Here is a 12,034-nt window from a genome sequence, read left to right on the forward strand (position 1 = left end):
AGAAAACGTGGCGTGACACTAGTCACGTGACCTCGCTGACGCAACAGTATGAATATTATGCATCGTAAAGGTCTGTGACTTATCTTCCACAAGAGCAATACTTTTTGGTGGCATCAAACAATGTTCTGTTTGTTTGTTCGTTTGTAGTTAAGCGCAAAGCGACTCAATTGTGTATCTATGCTGTGCCCACCACGGGTATCGAAACCTGGTTTTTAGCGTTATAAGTCATCAGATTTATCGCTGAGTCACTGGGGGGCCGAAACAATGTCAACATTTTCAACATATAGTTATTTTAATTCATGCCGTATCACCTGACATTTTATCAGCTGTGGACCTGTGGTTGTTACGTAACTTGATGATTTGCATATTCAAATCGTTTCATATAACTACTCAGTCCTCTCTGCTCTTGAATGTTCCAATACATAGTGGTATAGGTCTTGAAGACTTAAATTAAAAATTATTATGGACTTTTGCAATAAAATTAAATTCAAATGTTGTTATACACTTTTCTTTATTTTTGTTAAAAAAAACGTATTGGCAGGTAAAAGAATAATGTTATTTAAATTAGCATCAATTTTATTGTTATGCTATATCACACACACTTTTATTTATTAATGCCAAGACAGCCAAAAAACTTGTGAAATAAAGCATTACTCAATAAGATTTTATACCAAGACTCAAGAGTGTACGATAACAGTATGACGGAGAAAGAAGTCGATCCAGAGGGAAATTTGATAGGTAGGTTTAAAATATATTACAAAGTTAAGGTTATTGTAATAGTAATAATCATGGTATTCGTGATTCTTCACTGAATAATTTTTTGGAGACATTTCCGAATAAATTAATCTCGAGAATAAGATACTGTTTTTATTTTATTAGCAATTGACAACGACACTCACAAGACTCGGAAGTCATACTCTCATGGCCACAATTTATATTGGCCATTGGTTAAATTTAACGTTAGGCCTAACATAATTTTAATTTAATATTAATTATTATAACTAAACCTAAGTGTCTATCATTGTAATGGTGTCAATCTCAGAAGAATCAAATCTATTATAAGTTATAATAAATTGTTAATTATCATTCACTAAAAAATGTATGTATTCCGATTTTTTATTCCAAATATACGACTATGACAAGAAATTATGACAATATTAAAAAGTGTCTCATAATCAATATAGAATAAAATCTAGTAAAGTTAATTACAGTAAAAACTAGAATTATAAGCTGTTGTAACCTATAAGTGAAGGATATTTTTCCTTAAACTGGTTTAAATATGCTGTTGATTTACCAAAGATTTACTGCATGCTCTAACTTGATCTTTATAACTTTTATAAGTTATAAGCAGGATCAACTCAAGGAGGGTTAGAACTAGAACTTAGAAGGGCTCAAATAATCCATTGCAAATGTTTAGGGGTGCAAAAATTGTAAAAATTTAGAAAAAATACTAACGGGATATTTGTGATGAAATTTTGTGTGCAGAACTTAAAAGTTAAATTAATATCACATTGAAAACCAGAAACTTTAACTTCAGATAGTCTTATTTTATATATGTGAAAACCAAATCAAAGAAATTTTTTCAAATATGTTTATTGCTCTAAGAATTTTATTAACTTTGCCCATTAGTGTGGCAAAAGATCATTTTCAAGAATAAAGTTGATAAAAACATTTTTTGCATATCACAATGGAATTAGAGATCAAACGGTCTAGCAGTAATTTCTATAGAAAATAAAATCGCCAAAGAAAATTAATATGGACAAATTAAGGGAAAGTTCTACCATGTTAAAAGCTCATAAAGTTCCGTTTCCTAAACATTAATCGTCATTTTTTTTATATGTATTTTTGTACTATATACCATTTTTGTACCCTGTATTCTGAATCTTAAAAAACATTATTTGAAAATTTTAACGAAGGGTGCAATTTTTTTATTTTTGCGCCCATTAATTTTTGAACTTGAACAATTACTGTGTATAGGTTAATATAGACTTAAAATTTGAATATGGATAAACTGAAAAAATATAGTGGTAGTGGAGCTATTTCATTGTGACACCAAGCTGAAGAGATAGTTATATTTGAAAAGATTTTTTGGTGTACAAAACTTGAAGATAGCTATATTATTTTGTAATTATCCATGAAATGCTACTTTTCATGTACTGTAGAAGTGAATAAAGCTGATTTGAAACCAGATAAAAAGAAAAACTTCAGATTCTTTAGTGACAACACTTTCATTATAGAGTTAATTAATCCTTTTGGTCAACTTCATAGTAAATGCTTGGATTTGTTAGAGAAATTTAGTAGAAGTATTGCTGTTTTCATGTATTTTTGCATCAGTGTCATGTATCAGTGATATATCCATTTAGATATCTCAACTGTACTAAGCAAAAATGGCCAATCTTCAGAATAAGGATGAAGGTACAGTTGCTTTTTTTTTAAAAAGGATTAAATTTTGCTTATATTTATAATGAAAGTCTCTTGAACCAACCTAATTCACCTGTATTTACTTATACTAGAGACAGAAATAGCTAATTGACTTTTTCTTTAAAACTGTTAACCATTTTATTTTTGTTTTGCATACTAACAACTGTTCCACAATTTAGTAATAGCTAATATAATACAATGATTATGTGGAGTATGATAGCATTCTAGTAAATTTACTTCTTAAACCCAAACAGATGCTGCCAGCACCCAGCCTAAAATTCCAATTTACCCATCAGACAGTGACAACGTCTGATAACATTTGTCTCTTTGACTGAAAACTAATCCAAACCATGTTATTACCCACCTTTTATAAATAGACTGGAAATTTTATAAGATATAGTGATAATTATCAGGACATCATGAAAATAATTCCAGCAGAATGTGCAAACAAATTATGGGTTTAAAGAGTTAAGCGAGACTTTTGTGAGCATTGATGATTGAAATCAAAGTAGCTGAGATTATACCTGTCTTCAGTATGACTAGATAAACTAGGTTAGAACAGTAGTGAGTAACCCAAGGCCCATAAGTTACATGTGGCCCCTCTAGTGGTCAAACTGAGACCTCTTATGCATCTTAAAATATATTTTACATGTAGCTCAGTTTCCTTCAAATTTATCATTTTTGGCTTATGACTGGTAAAGGGGAGGGGGTCATGAAGCCATTGAGATTGCAATTGCTACACTGTGTGTGGCCCTCAGATTAGTGCAAGTTGTTCATTACTGATTTAGAATATTTAAAAATGTTTAATTTGTTTTTTAAGTTGTAAAACAATTTATGGATAGTTATGTTCTTGAGTTAAGAAGTTTTTGTGAATTTGCAAAAAATGTTTTAATGTTTCTGCTTTTCACTCTTAACAAAAATGTTACCCAATAAGAAATTTCACATTGAAAATATGTTTGAAGAATGGTGATACATACTCACTTAAAATACAGCACTTTGAACTCGGGCCCATGCGTTTGATTTTGTAATCTATGATAAATATTTAGTAAAACTAAAAATTGTGTTTCAATGCCAATGGTGGGCATATCATAATAGCCGATTGCATAGCTTTGTTTAACGGCAACCAAACCAATGAAAAAATATTTTCAAACCTTCAGGCACACAGGGCTAGCCTATTCATCTCTTGCTGTGAAGAAATGGAGTATTTAAAATATTTCTTTTGATTACACAATACATGGGTATTGCAATCAGTAAAAATGAAAAAAATTGAGAAAAACAGAGCCATTAATCTTAAGTCAGATTTCAATTATTTTACTTGTTGTTTTCATATCAGAGACATTTTTTTTTCCTTCTTGTTTTTATACAAAATATTAAAGGTTAAAAACGTTTTAATGACCTTATAGGTTTTATTGAAATTCCTATAGTTTTCAAGGACCTGTGTAAACCCTAGGTAAGGGGTTTATTTTCATTACCACAACAAATGAGCCACATTCAAGTAAATTAATGTTAGCGAACTATCATGGCCATTTTGTGAGATCAATAATTTCATACACTTTACTGTAATATTGTTCCAGATCAAAGACAAAAGGTCTTTAATGCTAGCTTCTTTAGCTATCATAAATATGGCAACCAACATTGACTTAAACAATTGAGAATGGGGTTGTAATTGAACAAAATTGAAATGTAGTTATTGCAGCCTTTGGGACAATTAAAGCTTCATTCTTCACTCAGAATTTCATCAATAATGATGAATGTGTTTGAATTAATAATACCTATAATTAATACTGCTGTTGGCCTCCATCTTCATCATTTATTACCTGGTCATTTAACATGCTATGGATGTCAAAAATCAAAATTTCAAATGCATTTCTTCATATTACTAAAAATTTGGACATTTTATCTTTCCTTTGCAGTGACTGGGGTATGTATCAATTTCAAGCTTTTCATTTTAGTTTTGCCTCTACATCCTATATTTTCACCTGAATGGTTTGATTATTTGCTTTCTGTCTGTGCTATTTCTGTGTGGATGACTGGGGGATGTCTTGCTTGTTAAAATGATTCTCCTTATCCTTCATCTTTCTTCTGTGATTAAGATAGCTGAAGTTTTGTAAGTCTTTTTTTTTGTTGTTGTTGTTGTTATACAGTATCTTATTGGACTTATAGCTCTTATCAATACTATCCCTAGGTTAGATTCTAATATCATTCAAATGCCTTTCTTCTTTGGAACAGCAGCTTTACGTTATTAATGCATTGCATTTCTTTCAGTGTTATGTATCAGACCAATGAGATTAGGGCAAATACTTTTTAGATTTGTGGGTGTTTCTGCTTTATTGTCTTAGACTCCGTGGAAAGGGCTGAAATATTCTCATACTACAATGAGAGTTCAGTTATTCTTTCAGGTCTAGAAATTAGCAGTGGCTAGCTGGCAAACATCAGTGGGTTCTAGTGGTTAGCCAGTGACTCTCAAGGAGAACTGGTATTTTTTTGTCAGTTGATAATTCATGCATGATTATGAACATTCAAATCAATTGAATTATCCAAAATTAGGTGGTTTTTTTTTACCTAATGAATTTGAATCTTAGATGTTAAGCTTTGGAGCAGATGGTACAAGTGTCAGTTTCAGCATTAGACACAGTGTAGAAACGCTGGTAGCATCTTAGCTTGTTTAACTCTTTCAGCCAGGGCTCTGACCCTGGGACCGAACTCATAACCATTTTGTGCTTGTTATAGTTTTCATGCTATAACTTTTAAACTTGTAAGCGAATGTTGACGAAATTTAGCAGATTATCAATAAAGATTACGATGCTTTTATACGCAAAATATCTGATTTTTTTATTAAGTCTTAAGGTTTATAAAGAAATGTTTTTTTTCATGCCTTTTTTTTTTCACATCTTGCCTGTCTATCATGCAAAATAATTTTCATTTTAATATTAAAAATACTTTTATGCATCAGAAACTTTTGAAATTTCACAAATGCAAAATCTTTATAATGTCCGGATAGTTATCAAACATTTCTTTAGAAAAAAACATTATATTTTATCTGTTATTCTCAGTAATTAATCTCTGTACGGGTTCGGTAGATTTGACTGATCTTGCAACCACCATAAAGAAATTAGGAAAAAAATATAGATTATGCTTTTTTTGTTCTAGAATGACTACAAAATATAACATGAAAACACAAATTTTTAGTCTAAATAGCTTAAATCTCATAATGTTATTCATTTATATATATTTATTATTTTTAGTATATTGACCTTCCACCCATGCCTGGCTAACCGTATAGAAGTTACAATTATGTGGCACACATGCATTCATGTTAGCGTATCCAATAATATATAACTGACCTTTAGTCTTTACAAAGTGACCTGTCTTGGCTGTGTTTTAGTGGACTAGTATTTTGTAAAATAGTCACATTTCAACTGTTATACATTATTTCTACTTACAAATAAGCTCTTAAACTTATTTTTCTTAAAAACATAGAACAGTAAATAAAGAAGTAAAGCAAACAACTATCTCTTCTACTTATAACCTTTGTACTCGTTTGCCACTTGTCATAGGTTGCTAAGCCTTATGAAGTTTCCCACGTGAAGGATGTAAAAAAAGAGAATTTTTTTTTTTTAGGTTTTATATATAAATTCTCAGGATGTAAAAAAGAGTAATTTTTTTTTTTTTTTTTTTTTTTTAGGTTTTATATATAAATTTTAAATAATCAAAAAATCATAAATTATTGTATCAGTACCATAGAATTTCACTATAATTTATCAACGTAGTAACTAAGCTGTATTTGGGTCTAAAAAAAATATGGAATTTTGAGCACACTAAAGACTTACCTCATCGTTTCAAATCTTGTATGAAAAGAATGAAATTAGCATGTCATAATGGCCGAGAAAACCAGTAGGGGGACATTCTGAGCTTTTGATTGGTTATTCATGTAATATATGGAAGTAAGTGTATATAAGGGACTGTTTCCAAAAATGGGTGGAAAGGGCAGTGTTTGATTCAGTACAGGAGTGATATTTTAGCTTGTCAGTATTGGTAGTTTCAGTTCCAAATTCGTACGAACTGGAGGTTTTGTATTTTCACATTACAAACATTTAATTTGAACAAGTGCTGCATTCATCATACCAGGTGACACACAAAAATCGATGTTTTAAGTTACGAAATAATGCTAACATTTGAATTATAATCAACAGTTTGATACCAAACTTATTGATGTAGATTCATAAAATAGTAGTTCAATAAAATTTTGAATGTAAATCAACAAATGAGATGACATGGCCTTTGACATGTGACCCGTTGAGATAGGGTTAAACTTGTATTCCAAGGAGTGTGTGTACGTATATCTATAATAATAAAAAGGTGCGTCTTTGTGTGTGTGATCACCATAGCTCCAAGAGGAAATAATCTAGAAACCAGGAATTTTGCTCTCAGACTAAGTGGACCTTGAGGGTGTGCACCTGGGTGTTATTAGTTATCCATGTGTATGCACATCTTTTTGTGAGGCAAGCTAGCGAAAAACCACATAGAAAAGAAATGTGATCGCCATAGCTCCAAGAGCAAAAACCTAGAAACCTGAAATTTTGCACCCATACCAAGTGGACCCTGAGGGTGAACACCTGGGTATTATTACTTACCTTACCCAAGTGTGTGCATGTGTGCTCATCTTTTTAATGAGGCAAACTATTGAAACTACCCGGCTTCACTCGAGTTATTAGATTGATTTAATCTAGATGACTTTGTCAGTGTGTGTGTATTCTGAACCCATTTTACCTTAAAAGTATAACCTATATACTTTTGTTGCTCCTTTATAGGATGTCATGTTTATAAAGGTAACCTTCCCTCTGACTTGACCTCTGATTTTAAAATTAAATAAAAAACAAATTTAATTAATGGAGCTCTAAATTAGAAAAGAACAAATATTTTTTCAATTTTTTTTAGTTTATACATTTCATTTTATACTTTCTGCACATAGCCTTCTAACTAGAATATTACGTTATACTTTTATTACTAAGCAACATGATATAAATGCCATTATTGGAATGCATTGCTACCAAAATGTACTGGCTTTTCTATATATTATAAGTTGTTATATTAGGAACCACTTCTTTAAAATGTGGTTTTTTTGCTAACTTGCCTCATTAAAAGGATGTGCATATATATGCATGCACATGGATAAGATAAGTAATAATTCTTATGTGCAGACCTTCAGGGCCAACTTATTATGGATGCAAAATTTCAAGTTTCTAGGTTCTTTCCTCTTGGAGTTATGGCAGTCACATTTCTCTGTGGTTTTTCACATAAAAAAATGCACATGCACACATGTAAATAAGTAATAATACCCAGGTGCAAACCCTCAGGGTCTATTTAGTATGGGAGCAAATTTCAGGTTTTTAGGTTCTTTTCTCTTGGAGCTATGGTGGTCACACACGCACACTCATGTGCACACATTCGTGTCTGTCAGTCTACGATTTCTATTTGTAATATAAGGATCCACTTTTTTCTATGTAGATTTTCGCTAACTTGCCTCATTAAAAAGATGTGTGCACATGTGTACAATTCTTTTCTATGTGTTTTTTTGCATAAAAAGATGTGCATGCACACACATAGATAATTAATAATACCCATGTGCAAACTTTCATGGTCCACTCAGTATGGATGCAACATTTCAGGTTTCTAGGTTCTTTCCTCTTGGAACTATATCGGTCACACATACACAGACAGGCATGTGCATACACACACAAAATTGTTATTTCTAGTTGTAAATTTTTTGTTATTTCTATTTCTAAATTTCAGGTTTCTAGGTTCTTTCATCTTGGAGCTATGGCATTCACATTTTTTTCTATATGGTTTTTTGCATAAAGAGATGTGTGCTCACACACACACACTCGTAGATAATTAATAATACTCATGTGCAAACCTTTAGGGTCCACTTAGTATGGGTGCAAAATTTTAGGTTTCTAGGTTCTTTCCTCTTGGAGCTATATCTGTCACACATACATATACAGGCACGTTCATACACACACAACTGTGATTTCTATTTCTAAATTTCAGGTTTCTAATGTTCTTTCATTTTGTAGCTATGGCAGTCAAATTTTTTTTCTATATGGTTTTCACATAAGTTGCACATGCGTGCACACACACATATATATAATCAATAATACCCAGGTGCACACCCTCAGGGTCCACTTAGTATGGGTGCAAAATTTCAGGTTTTTAGTGTCTTTCCTCTTGGAGTTATGGCAGTCACACACACACACACACACACACACACACACACACACACACCCACCCACCCACCCACCCACACTTTTATTATTATTATTATTATAGATATAAATAAAAAAAAGATAACTTGTACTTGCACCAAGATTTGGATAAATAGAAGGCCATTCCTCTTCATTCTAGAAGGAGATAATTAGCCTTGTCCCATAAATTCATTTTACCATGTACAAACTTTGTAATGACACAGAGCCTTCATGTCAATGTCTGTAAAAGTCTTCTCATGCATATATCTTTTATTCCCACTGTAGATTTCATCATCATTTTTTTTTGCTGTACACAGTGTTTTTAGGTGACAATCTGGCAATATTTTAAGCATTTCGTATACCTTAACATCATTATAGTGGAAGAAGCATTTTTTGTGATAACTGTGTCTTCTAGAGAAGTTAACATTATACACCTGTTTTAGTTAGTTTGGGTTTGGTATAAAGCTATTAATTACATGTATAGGCATGCAAGATCATTATTGCTTAATACATGTAAAGTCTAATTGAAGGGGATGAATATACTGATTGAATACTAAGTGACTGTTCCTTGTGTTGATATTTATATATTTAAACAACCTTGATTTATATTAAAAACTTTTCAATGTATTGTTTGTGCTGCAATTGAGGAATGGCAGTTTATCTTGGTGGATTTGTGACAACACAAGAATCTGACAGGCATCTGTACTTCCGTGGTTTGTAGTCGCAAAGACAGCAATCAAAATTGTTTGCTTATTTCAATCATTTTACATCCAGAGGGTAATGACACCTTCCATTTTTATTTGCTGTAGTTGGAAGCTTGCGGCACTGCTGCCAGTGCCGCCGCCTTTTCCTGTTCTAACATATACTATGTGGTTGTGAAAGGCTTCTTCTGAAGAATGAGATTTTAAATTTGCCAGTGTGTTTCACCTTGACCCAGGCTCTGATGATCTGGACTCCCTTCCAAAAATCAAGCCTAATACCGAACCTTCTCGCAGAGAGGATGAACAACCATCGGCAGTCGAAGCAGAGAAGAGGAAGCTGGGTGAGGAAGGTGACAAGAGTGGAGAAGAGAACAGTGCCACAAAAAAACAGAAAATCTCAATGGGCTTCACCAAGTCTTTTAATTCAGCTAAGTTTCTTCAGACGCAAGATAAGAAAAACCCAATGGCAATTTCAATAAAACTAGGAATGCAGGTGAGTTATGTTTGTAGGAATGACATTTATATACAGCTTGAAGTTTATTTGTTAATCAGTGTTTGTATAGTGTATTTCTTGCATTTATAAGTTATTTTTTAAATGTAAAATATTTTTGGGTATAATTCTTTAAAATATACCAAAAACAAATAGTACTGACTATGGCTTTAACCTAGGATTCCAAGCTCACAGTAATGGTGTGAGCATGATATTCACTATACATATGTAATACCAGGGAGATAAATCCTCATGTGAATTGGTTAGTCTAGTCTATCCTCATTCATCTTTTTGAAGTTAAAAGAATTATACACCACTATATTTATGTGTCATTGCTTTTGTATCTAGTAGTACTGGAACTCCTAAGCTCTCTTTTATACTGAGTTGAGCCACATATTTTTGTTATTGTACTCAACTTTTAGGGGTAATAGTTGTTTTCTTCTTTTTATACATGAAAATTGATGCTTTCTGTTTAGAGCTAGGCAGCTAGTGTAATTTCCTAATTGATTAATTTTTGAGCTCATTAATTAATTATCTTCACCTGAGACTTGAATAGTTGGAATAATAGAGAAGGGGTAATAGTTGGAAACACTGATTTCTATTTTTTAATTATTTTCATGGCATTAATGTATTTGACTAATTTTGATTCATCGATTATCTTATGTGACACTAATCAATGCTCGTATATTATTGATTAATTGGGTTCTCATCATTCTGTACTTATGTTTTATCCTGTATTCTACCTGATATTTAATGCATGGTATCAAAGAAACAGAGGTAAGTTAGCATTTTATAAATACAGATTAGTTTTAGATACTTATCCCACAATGTACTTTTTGTTCTTCCCTTTTTGTAGGTTTGTCTCATTCTGTGCACATGCTAACGTATTAAAGCTATTGAATTGAGGTGTTGTCTTGCAATAAGCAAGGTTTAAGTGACTCAACAACCAGCTAGGATATATTACAAATGGCCAAAGGGAGATAGGCTTTGTATTAGAATCAAAATTTCTGGAGAAAGTTTGTAAAACAAACATATACATAGGTATATATTCAATTGTCATTCAATTTTTAAAATGGTAAATCTCTTGCATATGTTTAATCATTATGATTAACATCTTTGTCAGTTGTTTTAAGAATGCGCTAAAACTTTAGAGAAGTGTCAAGTTTCAACATTATGCTTTCTCTCTCTTGAGCAGCCTTGTCATCTTTATACGGCATATAGTGGGTTCTTATCACCCATGTTCATGTCACTAGTATAGCAGTAATGTATTTAGTAATGTGAAATCAGTAATGTTCTTAGCTTACTTTTTTTGTATTTAAATATTTTTCCATTTTGAAATGTTCAATATTCTTAGCAAAGAATGATTTGTCAATTTTCTCAATCTTGGTTTAGGTGGAGAAAATATGCAGATTTGCTACATTTGGACTAATTTCAATGACTTGATCTTTTAACCTAGATCCTTTGAACATGTATTAAGAAGCATCAGATACATTTTCAAAAGATTTTGATGAGGTTATCCTTGTCATTTTGACTGAACATGCATGGAATTGGTTTTTTGGACTGACCCTGTAGTGAACAACAAATGTTGACTACAATTCCAAATTTATCTTGTGTATCTACACAAGAGATGGCAAGCTTTTTGTAAAATATACAAGTCTTTTGTACACATTGAATCAGATGTGTTGCAAACATTTGTTCTGAAGTTATTTATGTGAATTGATTGTCAGCCTGTCTCAGACTCTGAAAATTTGGAGTACGAGGTGATATTCTTGTGAAGAATAAAAATACTTTTGTCCATCATACAGTTTGTGTACTGCATTTGCATAACTTCTAGAAGCTCTGTGATGCATATTTACAGTTTTTTCACTATCACTGTATATTATGTCTGGTATTTACTCTACTATGAACTGTCACTAAAGGGCAATTTAGGGTAAAATGAATAGTTCATAACTTTGACATCAAATACATAATACCATGTTGAATGGCACTCTGTAAAAGGTTGTGGAATGTGCACTTTAACCCCACCTGTGCACATAGGGATAATAGATTACTGTGCAGGCTACAGTGTAACATGTTTTACAATAGATCCTGAGCATTAGGTAGAAATATAATGTATGGTGTAAAGGGAATAACATTATAACTATCCCAATGAAGTTTAATATTTTCTTTTGTAATTA

At 31.9% G+C, this 12,034-nt stretch overlaps 1 protein-coding gene across 2 annotated transcripts in view; it reads left to right on the plus strand.

The window, feature by feature from the left end:
- The first annotated feature begins 668 nt into the window (after positions 1 to 668).
- Positions 669 to 12,034, plus strand: part of LOC106461375 (PEST proteolytic signal-containing nuclear protein-like) — a 21,152-nt gene continuing 9,786 nt past the window's right edge. Inside the window, exons 1-3 of one of the 2 annotated variants that reach the window (XM_013921193.2) lie at positions 669 to 738; positions 2,364 to 2,415; positions 9,604 to 9,860. In XM_013921193.2, coding sequence (XP_013776647.1) covers positions 2,388 to 2,415; positions 9,604 to 9,860 — 285 coding nt within the window. In that variant the 5' untranslated portion in view covers positions 669 to 738; positions 2,364 to 2,387. The remainder of the gene's footprint in view (positions 739 to 2,363; positions 2,416 to 9,603; positions 9,861 to 12,034) is intronic. The other variant, XM_013921192.2, reaches the window with a different exon arrangement.

The sequence above is a fragment of the Limulus polyphemus genome, unplaced genomic scaffold (genome assembly GCF_000517525.1).
Source record: "Limulus polyphemus unplaced genomic scaffold, Limulus_polyphemus-2.1.2 Scaffold946, whole genome shotgun sequence".
Classification (NCBI taxonomy): domain Eukaryota; kingdom Metazoa; phylum Arthropoda; class Merostomata; order Xiphosura; family Limulidae; genus Limulus; species Limulus polyphemus.